General features: G+C 42.4%; 1 protein-coding gene across 2 annotated transcripts in view; it reads right to left on the bottom strand.

The window, feature by feature from the left end:
* Nucleotides 1-2,863: 2,863 nt before the first annotated feature.
* Nucleotides 2,864-13,413, bottom strand: part of zbtb11 (zinc finger and BTB domain containing 11) — a 26,206-nt gene continuing 15,656 nt past the window's right edge. For both annotated transcript variants that reach the window (XM_055644971.1, XM_055644972.1), the window contains exons 7-11: nt 13,131-13,275; nt 11,000-11,117; nt 9,741-9,899; nt 7,945-8,120; nt 2,864-4,897 (exon numbers count right to left, since the gene is read on the bottom strand). In XM_055644971.1, coding sequence (XP_055500946.1) covers nt 4,245-4,897; nt 7,945-8,120; nt 9,741-9,899; nt 11,000-11,117; nt 13,131-13,275 — 1,251 coding nt within the window. In that variant the 3' untranslated portion in view covers nt 2,864-4,244. The remainder of the gene's footprint in view (nt 4,898-7,944; nt 8,121-9,740; nt 9,900-10,999; nt 11,118-13,130; nt 13,276-13,413) is intronic.

Here is a 13,413-nt window from a genome sequence, read left to right as displayed (position 1 = left end):
TTTTGATTGCAAAGTAGACCTTGTGCAGCTTTCTCATATTTTTCCAGTACCACTTTTGAACAGTGTTACGAGTCACAAAAAATTATCACTTCAGAATAACCCATCTATCAAATTCTCCAAACCACTTTATTTGAGATATTTTATACTTTGAAGTTGCCGCCTGTCTGTAGCGACATGACGCAAGCACAACATTAAATATTCAAATATAGTACAGGTAGTTCTGAGCTTACCTGTATAAAGGAAACAGCACAAATCAGTGCTGTATCTAACAAGCTAGATGCATGATGAAAGAATGGATCAACTGGGCTTATATTAATTGCAATTTAGAAGGACAAGAGGATATCTTATAGAAACATATAAAATCCTTAAGGGATTGGATAGGCTAGATGCAGGAAAATGTTTCCGATGTTGGGGGAGTCCAGAACCAGGAGTCACAGTCTAAGAATAAGGGGTAGGCCATTTAGGACTGAGATGAGGAAAGACTTTTTCACAGAGTTGTGAATCTTGTGGAATTTTGCCACAGAAGGCAGTGGAGGCCAATTCACTGGATGTATTCAAGAGAAAGTTAGATATAGCTGTTAGGAATCAAGGGATATGTGGAGAAAGAAGTAACAAAGTACTGATTTTGGATGATCAGCCATGATCATATTGAATGGCGGTGCTGGCTCGAAGGGTCAAATGGCCTACTCCTACACCTATTTTCTATGTTAAGCTAACGCATTTACACGCATTATCACTATTGCGTTCGACCAAAAGCAACGGAGCTGCTGATTGTAAGGGAATTTCCGATTGCAGGGGAATTCCCGACCTCACAGAGGAATAGTGAGTATAGTACCTGGAAACACCAGGGAGGCCTCCATTGTGTCCAGAAATGTGGCTGATGGGCAGGACTACGTCAGGTTGAAGCACAGGATTATGATCCCCTCTCTCTCTACCACTCTACTAGCCAATGTTCAGTCACTTGAAAATAAATTGGAGGACTTAAGGTCAAGGCTGCTTTATCAAAAGGAGTTGAGGGAATGCTTTGTTTCAGCGACATGGGTCATCCCCCAGCTCCCCGGACTCAGCCATCCAGCCTGAAGGTTTCTCCGTTCATTGCATGGACTGAACAGACATCGGGAAAGAGGCAGGGGCATCTGCCTCATGGTCAACTCTTCGTGGTGCTCAGGCGTGGCAGTCCTGTTTAACTTCTGCTCTCTGGAACACCTGGCGGTAAAGTGTCGCCCTTTCTACCTCCCGAGGGAATTCACCTCCATCCTGACCGCGGTGTATATTCCACCCCAGGCAGACATTCGTCTAGCATTGGAGGTGCTGCATGCTGTGGTCAGCAAATATCAGTCAGTGCACCGCGAAGCCTTTACCACATAGCTGAAGAATGACGACTCACAAACCTGTCTATATCGACAGGACGAAGGAGGGGATAGTCAAAAGCTTCAAATTCCTGGGTACGCATATTTCTGAAGATCTTTCCTGGACCCAGCACACTGATGCAATTATAAAGAAAGCCCATCAATGCCTCTACTTCCCGAGAAGATTGAGGAGATTCTGTATGTCAGAGGACTCTTGAACCTCTACAGGTGTACAGTAGAAAGCATATTGACTGGTTGCATCACGGCCTGGTTCAGCAACTTGAATGCTCTGGAAGACAACTGCAAAAAGTGGTGAACCTGTGTTCCCAGTCGACTGGACTGGTCCTGGCCTCCCCACCATTGAAAGGATTTACAGGAGTCACTGCCTCAAAAAGGCAGCCAACATCATCAGAGACCCACCCCATCCTGGCCACAGACTAATTTTATCCTGCCTTCGGGAGAAAGGTACAGGAGCCTGAAAACTGGTTTGGGTCAAGACCCTTAGTGTGTGTACACACACACACATACACAGTGAACTTTTTATTCCTTGTTTATTTTTTGTTTACAGTGTATGTTTACATATTCTGTTTTGCTGCTGCAAGTACGAATTTCATTGTTCTATCTGAGACTCTTGACTCTTATTAGGTAGGTCAATACCACAAGATAATGGGAAATGCCAGCACCTGAAATGTTGATCGGTCAGATTTTCCTTGAAAAGAAATACTGCAATTCATTTTTTGGTGCCCAATTTAAATTCTGAAACCCAATCCCATGTCATACAATTATGAATTTCTCTTGACTATGCAGAAATCCCATATTATAACAGACTATAGTTGGAGGAATGGTATCCGTTATTGCCAATTGTCCGCTATAATTGAGTAAGAAATTATCATAGTATAAGTACCGCAGTAGAACCAAACAACTCCAGATGCTGGTTAACACACAAAATTACACAAAGTGCTGGAGTAACTCAGCATGTCAATCAGCATCTCTGGAGAACATGGATAGGTGACATAGATGGCTGTAGCCTGCTGATGGACGGGGGGGGGGGGGGGAGAAGCAAGGATTGGTGGAGTGATTGGTTGCGACTCGTGGGCGGTCAGAGTGCAAGTAAAAGTCAGTGACCGAGGAAACTGTGCGGACCTGCAGTGGCAACAGTAGGTCTGGCCCGACAGCGTCGGGGAGATGGTGCAGGCTGGGGTTGGCGTTGGCAGCGTGGCCTGGAAGCGTCTGGGGGTTGTGTCGGCAGTCTGGCCTGGCGGTTATGGTCAGTAACTTCATCTGCTATAACCGAAATCCTGTTACAAAGAGGTCCATATTAACAAGGGTTTAATGTACTATCATTCAAAGTGGCACCATCTACAAGGGCATTTAAGACACTGACATCAACATCCTGTGAATATCTTTAGGTATAATTCAATTCAACATTAAAGAAAACTAAGCTTTTACTGAAACCAAAATAACAATTTTAATATAAAATTGGTGTGTTCTCTGATAAAGAAAAATTAAGCTAATGAGACTTAATAGTTTCTTTTTAATAATTGTGCATGAAAGCTTATAGCCAGACAAGACAGAATTTCCAAACAAAAATCCTGATTGCACCTTTAAATTGTTTTTGCCTAATATATATTTCTGGAATGCCTCAAGATCATTAGGAAAACAGCCAACTTCTCAGTGTTCTATATTACATGGAGGTTTTTTGCAAATTATTTTTAAAGTCACATATACATAGTTTAACAGTGACTGAATTTGGAAACTTGTAGACATGCATAAACGTATTATATCCCCATTTATTTACATAAATCACATTTCACTCATTTGCCCACCAAAGGCCTCCTATTGGACAAAAAAAAAAGGTAAACTTGCTCTTGTTGTGACCCAAGATCAGTATTTCTAGATTTACAACACTTTCCTTACAACCGAATTGTGCAATTTCACAGAAGAATGTAACAACCTTAAGGGATTTCCAAATGTATTCAAGATGAGCTTCACCTTAGCCAATTTAGCACGACTAGCATATGATGGGATGGATGGCAGCCCTATGTTTCTCCTATACTAATAATTTTATGGAAGTTAACAGTAATGGAATCATCAGGACTCAACTTGGAAATGAAGAACCATTTGTCAAAATCTTAAATAATCCCAACAGGGCCGGCCTCATGTTGAAATTGAACTGAGAATTTAGAAATCTAACCTTTATTTTTTTATTTATTCAGAACAAACATTGTGCTTATAAACATCTTTCACCCAGTTAAATTCAAATTCTACTGATTTCTTCTAAAAGGTACATGGTAAATGAGGCCAGTTCCCCTCTTCCATGCTCAGGTTATGTATCTGACCCATTGGACACGAACTGCTGGTGTATTAACCAGCATCTGCAGTTCCTTGTTTTTACAATCTGACCCATTCTTTCTGGTATAGTGCACAAGAAATTAGTCAAATTTTACACAGGTAAATATTTGCCTGTTTAAATAATTTATGGATGCTTATGAGTTGCAATCTACAAAATTCAGATCTCCTGCATAAAATACTGATAAAGGATAGTTTCCATTGAATTTATCAATGCTTAAAACAAGGAAGCAATGGGAAAAAAAATGCGATTGCTGCTAAAATTGCTGGTAGCTCAAGCTTTACTGCAGAATGCTACAAGTACCACTCAAATGCAAGAAATATCTTTTGGTTTCAATATTCAAACCTTCCCTTTATCATTATTACTTGTCCACTTTGAATTACTGCTTTGTGAGGAGTCCAAGAAATACTTAGAAAAGTCTGCCAGTTACTTATTTCTAGCCATTGCAGGACCACGATGTTATTAGGGAAGAATGGTTTAAACATAAACAAGTGCCCACATTTGATAATGTATACAATCAATATTCAGGATATGTCCCAAACTTTTCAGTTTTCTTGCACATTTTCTTCAGCCTCTCCAATTTGAGCAACCTCCACTTCCACAGTTTCATCAACTTCATTAAGCTTCTGTCCTTGTTGTTGAGATAATACATAGTTAACCACCTGCATAATTCCATGATCCGTTAGCCTGGGCAGTGTCTCGTCCTGGTTTTCCACACCAACAGCTTCAACAGATTCCACTGCGGTCACTGCCTCCACAGCTTCCACTGCCTCCACAGCCTCCGCAGCTTCCACTGCCTCGACCGCTTCCACTGCCTCGACTGCTTCCACTGCCTCGACCGCTTCAACCGCCTCCACAGCTTCTCCGCTCACGATGAGAGTCTCAATTTCCTCGCCAACTAAATCCGATTTGTCCAGTTCATCTTGCATTTCTGCAGCTAAGATTCTGATGGCATGTTCTACTTGCGTTCCTTGATTATGAAACTGAAGAGTGTCTTTCTCTAACATTATTTTGCCAGGAACATGTTCTTTATGAAACTTAGTCATATGTTTACGTAAACTACGAGCATCGATGTAGGCATCATTACATATCGGGCAGACATAAGGCCGTTCTCCTGTATGTGTCCGCACATGTCGTTTAAGTGAGCGTGCATCAGCCCAGGCTACTCCACAGGTCAAACATTCAAATGGCTTCACACCTAAAAAAAAATAATTCAAGCAGAAAATAAATAATATTATACTAAAAATATGATTTTTATTTAGGTTTATTCCTTTTTCATGAAGGCTGCAATACCATTGGATATTGCTGCCTCTACCACCTCCCCCTCCCTGTATACCCCCTCCCCGGGACAGAGAAAGAGAGAGAGGGGGGAAGAGAGGGGTTGTGGAGGGAGGGGGGGAGAGGGGGTGGTGGAGGGGGGTGGGATGAGGAAAGGAGGGAGAGGAGGGGTGGGAGGAGAGGATGGGGGAGGGGAGGGAGCCCCTCCTCTCTCCCCCCCCCCCTCTCTGCCCCCCCCCCCCCCCCTCCTCCTCTCCCCCCCCCCCCCCCTCCCCTACCCCCCTCCCTCTCTCTCTGCCCTGCCCCCACCTCTCTAGGGAGTTGTGAATATTGGGACCTATGGGTGAGTGGTGGAGTATTGCGTTCGGGAACCAGCCCTCCCCTATGATGCCGCGCCACCCCCCACCCCACAATCTCTACTCCCCCTCCCTCTCTACCCCCTCTCCCAGTCGCTCTCCACCCCCCTCTTTAGCCATGCCTGCGCAGTTGGGAGTTATGTGTGAGTGGATAGGGCGGGGGGTGGGGTAAAAGGACCGAATGAATAATATTAATAACATCAAGGGGTGTGTTTGTGTGGTGGTTAGTGCGTGACGCCAAAGGCCGCCTCCCCGCAACCACGCGTTGAGGGGACAGCACCAAACGGGTTCCCCTTGGTCTAGTATTATTATAAAACTCTGATCTTGGATGTTTACTAATGTGTCTGTTTACTTGAGTCTTTTTCTTTGATTCACATCTCCTTGAAAACCCGACGCGGTAATGGTTTTTTTACACATTCTGGTAGAGATTTACCTCATGATGTCAAAAATCACCTCATCTGAAAATTTTATTTATTATTTCCCAAGTTATATCTTCAAATTCTTCACCAATCTGAGAATTTTAAAATCTAACTAGACCAAGTGCAGACCCGTTGGGTCTGTTCCCCCAACGTGCGTTTGAGGGGGGGGGGGGGGGGGGGGGGGGCATGCGGCGTCACACACATTAACCACCCCCCCACATACATTAACTACCCCCCCACACACATTAACTACCCCCCCCGCACACACACTAACTAACCCCCCTTGTTAATATATTAATATTATTAATTTGCTTCTTTTACCCCATAATCGGCCTATGTACTGACGCATAGCGCCCCTCGCAGGCGCTTCTAGATGGGGGGGGGGGGGGGGGGGGGGGGGTAGACAGTGAGGGCAGAGAGAGAAGGGGGGGGGGGGGGGGAAGAGGGGAGGGGGGGGAGGAGAGCCGGGCTGCCAAATGACTTGAGAGAAGCAGCTTGGATTGGTCGGCATGTGGGCATTGTGACGTCAGCAGCTGGTAAGAGCGTTCAGATCTTAAAAGTTGAGTTTTGTTTGAGTTTTGTGACCAATTTTACTCAACATCTGGGGAAATAATTGACCAAGGAGCGGATGTGTGAATATAAAAGTAAAATCGCTAACGAAATGGTAAAAAATGTCGGAGTTTTTGCGTCTGGTTTGCGCGGAGTAACGAATCAAATGCAAAATGCCGTACACCCATAGAGTTTTAAAAGTATATAGATGTGCTGAAGCGATCTGATGACGTCACAATGGCTCTGTTCCTCGCGGCCGCTGGGCTCCTTGAAGTTTTACAACATGGCGGCGGCGGTCGTGATCGCAGCGCAGGAGCGGGGAAGTGCAGTGAAAAAGTGGGCATGGCGGCCGTCACAGGGGACGACCTCCTCTCCGTCTCCCCAGCCCGATCACCTGTCGCGCTGCTTTTGAGAGTCCTCGGCCCAGATAGTCCTGGTCGGGACGCTGCCGCCCAGTGGGGGACGCTGCCCCCCCACTCTCCCCCCTCTCTCTCTCTCCCTCTCTCTCTCCCCCCCCCACCCTCCCTTCCCCAAAACCCTCCCCCACCTTTACTCCCCCCCCCCCCCCCCCCAAAGATAATTTCTTGACACACTGACTGGAATTACACTTTACCTGAACACTTTCATGTCTCTTTGGGGTAGGGAGATTAATGGGCCTGTCCCACTTAGGCAATTTTTCAGGGGAATTGCCGGCGACTGTCAAGTTGCCGGCAGTCGCCTGAAAAAACGACAACTGGAACGGCAACTGTCAGACACAGTGTGCGGTAAGTCCTTTAAAATGGTGGGGGAGAGAAGGAGTGGAGACAACTTTTACGAAGCCAGAGATCCACGGCTGTGAAGCTCGGCGGACATTTAACCGGTCGGTTATCCTTGGTTCTGAAATCTACTGCTTACGGTTTTTTCCCCCAATGAGCCGATGAAAGTCACCGGTAAGCACCGGCTATAACCTAAGGGGAGGAAGGAGGACCAAAGCAAGTTTAAAGGGAGTAGAACACAAAGTACTGGAAAAATTCAGCAGGGCAGGCAGCATTTCTGAAAGACAAGGATAGGCAATGTTTCCGGTAAGGACCCTTCTTCAGTCGGAAGGGTCCAGACCCAAAACATTGCTTATCCATGTTCTCCAAAAATGCTGCTTGACACGCTGTGTTACTCCAGCACTGTTCCATGCAAGATTCCAGCATCCACAGTTCCTTGCGTCAAAGTTTAAAGGGAACATGGGAACAGGGGCCCAATAGGTTGACAGGGGGTATGAGAAAGAGAACTCCAGGCAAGTCTAATGGGAAAACAGGGCCATAGCAAGTTGCAAATTGGAGCACTGGATACAGGGCCTCAAAGAATGCAAAGGGAACATTGGATACAGAACCTCAACATGTTAAAATGGAGCATGGGATACAGGGCCCCAGTGACATCACGCAAGCTAAATGGCAAACCATCGGGATTTTTGAACAGGTGGGGAGCATATGTATGTTTTAAAGAATGTGATGTAAAAGGAATATTGACAATGAATTTATTTTAAATTTCAATTTTTTTTAATATTTATCACCGCATTTCATTTTTGTCACATTCTTAAAAAAGTGACAATAGAAAGTCATGGTGTAAAGCCAACATTAATTTTACTTTTGGTGAATTTTGCTATAATTTACCTTGATGATTGTTCATGTGCCTCCGATATTCTCTAAGTTGTGAAAACTTCTTCCCACAGTGCTCACAGGTACGGTCGAGCATCTGTTTAGCTCTGCCTTTCTTGCCATGAGTGGCCTTTTTGACATGTCGTCTAAAAAGAGCTTTTTCAAAGAATTCTTTTCCACAAACATTACACCTGAAAATAGAAAGAATGAAGATTGGATTCATCATTTCCTACAGGTCCTAGGTGATTATTTTCACATGAGATAAATGTGGATTTTAGACTTCTTCAAACTGCAGAAATTCCAGCAAATGTGTAACAACCTCACCAGAATTAATTTTAATCACTCAAGTTTCTAATTATTTAACAAGGCATTAAAATATCTATACATTAGTAAGCATACAAAGATTACAATTACTTTTCAGGAAGAGCTGAGGAACAAATTGGGTGATCACTTTGTTTGGGGTGTACTACAAACCCCAGATTGGTCAACAAGAATTAGAAGAACAAATGTGCCGAGAGATTGCACGCAGCTGCAGGTCAAATAAGGTTGTTGTCGTAGGGGATTTTAACTTTCCCAATATAGACTGGGAAAATCGTAGCATGAAGGGTTCAGATGGGGTGCAATTTCTCAAAAGTGTTCAGGAGAGTTTTCTTAAGCAGTATGTGGAGGTCCCCACATGTGAGAGGGCAACGCTGGATCTAGTATTGGGAAATTGAGAAGGACAAGTTAATGAAGTGTGTGTGGAGGAGCCCTTTGGGACCAGTGACCACAGTTCGATTAGGTTTAAGATAATTATGGATAGGGACAGATAAGGTCCACGTGTTAAAATGCTCAACTGGGGTAAGGCCAACTTTGAGGGTATAAGAGAAGGTTTCGCTCAAGTTGACTGGGGCAGGTCATCAAATGGGAAAGGAACATCGGCCAAGTGGGATGTTTTTAAAAGTGTACTGAAGAAAGCTCAGGATGTGTACCCGTTAGAGTGCAGGCAAACGTAAGGGAGCTTGTCTGACGAGGGAATTTGAGACATTAGTCAAAAACAAGAAGGTTGCATGGGGCAGGTATCGGCAGCTGGGATAAAGTGCATCCCTGAATGAGTTTCGGGAGCTAAGGAGTAAACTAAAAAAGGAAATCAGAAGCGCAAAAAGGGGCCAGGAGATAGATCTGGTGGGTAGCATTAAGGACAATCGCAAAAGATTTTATAAATACATAAGGGAGAAAAGGGTAACTAAAGAATGGGACCTCTTAGGAATCAAACTGGTCACCTCTGTGTAGAGCCACAGGAGATGGGCAAGATCCTAAAGGAGTATTTCTCATTTGTATTTACCGAGAGATGGTCTCCATCTCTCCCTAATAAAGACAACCGATTTTTCATGCACTAATAACAAAAATGAAATCATTTTTTGCTCCAAAGAGACCAAATGATGCAGAGCACTTTTTGATAAGCTAGCTATGTATGGACATGGGGACTGCTGAATGAGATGTTTGTTATATTGAATCACTGTCCCAGCCATTTCAACCCACTATTCAACTGACATTCTGCAATGCTGGTAAGATAATCTGTTATGCCAGCAATGATAGGAAAAAAAGTACATGCCCTTATGACCATTTCAACAATAAATCCCATACTCTTGCCAACCCTCAGTCAATAATCCAAGTAAATTAATCTACACCTACCTTCTTCAGTATTAATTTGATAATTTATGCACATCAGTGTAATATAATTAATATTTATATAAATATCCTGTAATGGAATGGTTAAACATCTCTGACATACAAATTATACTCCCTTTGTAAATATCAATTGAACTCACTTGTATGGCTCTGTAACAGAATGTGCTTTTACATGAGAATACCAGTCCTTCTTCCAACTGTAACACTTCCCACAGATCTGGCACTGAAATGGTTTAACCCCAAGGTGCTTGTACATGTGTTGCTGCAGATCACGTGCTTCATAAAAACTTCGTTCACACCTACAAAAGTGAAGATATCCTCTCAGAAGAAATTTTCGTTTCAATTTAACTGTAATGAGTTAGCCGTCCAATTAATTTGCGATACCATGATCTGATTGATTAATGTGAAGTACTAAGTTAAACAGTAAAAATAAAAATGAATTCAGAAATCCACAATGATAGGGGATCCTAATACTGCCTACTCCAAATATCTCATAACCAAGTGCAATCATCGCTATCCAGTTTTCTACTTTGTGTCCATTCAGTCAAACTTTCATTTTGCTAGATGTGCCAATTGACCTGGAGCCTTGAACAGCACAGCACAGGAGCTTATTGGCCCACCATTCTGTGTCGAGCATGATACCAATTTAAATCTGATCCCATTGCTTGCACATTCTACATCCCTGCCTATTGATGTGCCAGTCTATTTCTATCGTATCTAATTCCACTATCTTCCCTGGCAGTGCATTCCGCTCATCTCTCTGTGTAAAAAAAAAAATTGCCTTGCAAATCTCCTTTAAATTTCCCCCTTCCCACTTCAAATCTTTCTCCTCTAGTATTTGACATTTCCACTATGAGGAAAAAAGGTCACCGACTATCTATCCCTCTCACAATTTTATATACTTCTGTCAGGTCACCCCTCAGCCTCCAAACCTCCACAGAAAACAGTCCAAATTTGACCACCTCTCCTTTTAACTGAGCCCTATCCTCGAGATAACATCCTGGGGAACATCTTTGCACCTACTCCAAAGCCTCTGCAACCTTCCAAAAATGCAGCGACTCGAATTGCACATGATAAACTAAAGTTCTGTAAAGATGCAACATGACGTATGAACTTCTACACACAGTGCCTAAAGGCAGGTATGCCATATGTTTTCTTAACCTCACTATCTACTTGTATTTCAATTTTCAGGAACTATGGACTTGCACCCCAAGATCCCTCAATACATCAATGCTTGCATGGATCTTGTAATTTACAGTACACTTTTATCTTGCATTTGACACAAAGTAGAACAGCTTACATTTGCTCAGATTAAACTCAGTTTGCCATTTCACTATCAATGGCAAATGTATAGGTACCATAAAGGACCATTTTAAAATAAATAAATACCACAACTTACTGGGTGCATTGAAAGCTTCTGATTGCAGGTTTCGGCAAATGTCTCTTTAAATGTTTGCTGAGGCCAGAGGCACGTTTAAAACATTTTCCACAAGTCGGACAGAGGTACTTGGATTCACCTAAAATATTAACCAAATACCAAGCTAAATGTCATAAAATATGTTTTAAATACGTGCAAATAAACTGTTTTAGAAATGGAGCCGAAAATACAAATCATAGATATCCATGGGGAAATTTCCCCCAATTTTCTAAAAGTAGTTAAGTATGTAAAGGAAAGGCAAAGTTGTGTACTTTTTGCTCAGAATATTCTGCTTTTTGATTAATTGATCTGTACCTTGCAAAGAAGTCCCAAATTATTCACAAGATTGAGCAGAAAATAGAACAAAGGTGCCACGGAAAGAGGGCCAGAGTAATGGAAAATAAAGGATAGAAACAGGCTCCCTTGGCCTCAACCGAGTCCACACCAACCATCAACCACTCATTTATAATAATCCTACAATAATATTAATCTCCCATATATTCATCAATTTCTCCGAGATTCTAATCTCACATACACACTAGGAGTAATTGCCACCAATTAACTCACCAACCTGCAATTCTTTAGGATGTAGGGGGAAACTGGAACACCCAGAGGAAACGTATGCAATTAAAGGAAGAAAGTGCAAACTCCACAACGGCAGCACCCAAGATCAGGATTAAAGCTCTCTTGCACTGTGAGATAGTAACCCTGTTAGGTGCATCACTGTGCCTCAAGCAGGCGAGAGGCAAATTATGTTCGATGAACAAACAGTTGATCATAGCAATGGAAAATAAATAAGGCTAAAAGTTTACATTGAGGTTGCAAATTGTCTGGGTCAATCTGAGAGCGGCTTTCAGTTTCCAACCACAATGAGTGAAAAATACCTCTGATCCCATCTAAAACTGTAACCTAAACCTATAACTGGTTCCCAATAACATAAACCTACATCTTCAAATTTTGACAAACCCAATTTTGGATAATCTGTCCTTTTTCACACTGTTCACATCTTTGCATGTCTTAATCAGCAACCCCACCTCCAGCTTCTTCCATTGCAAGGAAATCAAACACAGCTGACAAGTACTCCTCATGAGCTGGAACACTTCATCCAAGGCAACATTCTGGTGAATTGCCCCTGCAATCTCTCAAGTGCAATCATACCCTTCCTATAGTGTGATGATCAAATTACCTAGTTTCATTTCAGACAAATAAGGAGATAATTGGATTTGATGACTTTCGAACAATTTTTTTTTGCAGAGGATTGTAGATAGTATTGGTGATTCCATTATCAAACCAGGGAAACATTATGTTCATCCAATAATGGCTGTCAGGCAATCATTTATCAATGTAGAGACAATGCAGGAGTCGGGATAATTGAGGTAGAATTGGGTATATCATTGACTCTAAGACTCTCCATAATGTCAACAGAATGCAATATTTGGATGAGGAATAAGAGGCCATGTAGAAATCATTGGGAGAACATCAGAAGGTCTGATTGGAGAAGCCACATTGCCTATAGTCAGGCTACCACCAGAGAGACAAGAGAGGAACCAGGTGAGTATGGTCTATCCTACTGGATGACAGTGGCTTTGGAAAACGATATCAACCAAATCAAAGGTTATAAACAGGTTCAGAAGGATGGAGGAGAGATTACCTTCGTCATAATTATATTGGCTGTCATTTGTTACTTTGATCGAGGTTATTTCATTATTGTGGATAGCACAGAAACGTGATGAAAGAGATTACAACAAGTTGTTGGAGATAAGATAGCCAAAACATGGATTTGACTTCCCTTCACTATTATCTCAAAGTAAATTAAGACTTTAATAACTCCATATAGCCAATAATAGACACAAACTTTGTGAAAGAACGGGAATATTGCAGGGATGTTAGCACAGAATAGCCTCCAGGGTCAATCAGCTAAACACCTCTTCACAGCATAAGACACATTGTTGGCAATATTTATTTTTCTAGGTGTAGAAACATAAATACCACCAGAAACTGAAGCAAGAAGAAATAAATTACACTGTTGAAACATTTCCTGTTATTGGAGAAATTACACTAGGATCTCATACATTTCTAGCAACCATGAATTATCAGTTCTTTGTTTCCTTACCTGTGTGAACACTATTGTGCTCCTGAAGACTGCGCTTTGTAGCAAATAGTTTTTCACATATATCACAGCTAAATTCCCTTTTCCCTCCATGGTGAGCCATGTGTAGTCTTAGGCTATGTTTGTAGCCAAAAGTCTTTCCACATATCTAAAAATAAGGTTAAAATATTATAATTGTTTTAATTCTTTGAGCAACCTAGCCTATTCCTGTCTGCAAAATCAATTCCCTCCATAGGTTGGTTGCTTAGGCACTGCTTACCTTCCAGTTCCTTGTTCAACCAGTAGG

This window comes from Leucoraja erinacea, chromosome 13 (genome assembly GCF_028641065.1).
Source record: "Leucoraja erinacea ecotype New England chromosome 13, Leri_hhj_1, whole genome shotgun sequence".
NCBI lineage: Eukaryota > Metazoa > Chordata > Chondrichthyes > Rajiformes > Rajidae > Leucoraja > Leucoraja erinaceus.
The sequence above is the reverse complement of the archived record's forward strand: the minus strand, read 5'-3'. Positions and strand labels throughout refer to the sequence as shown.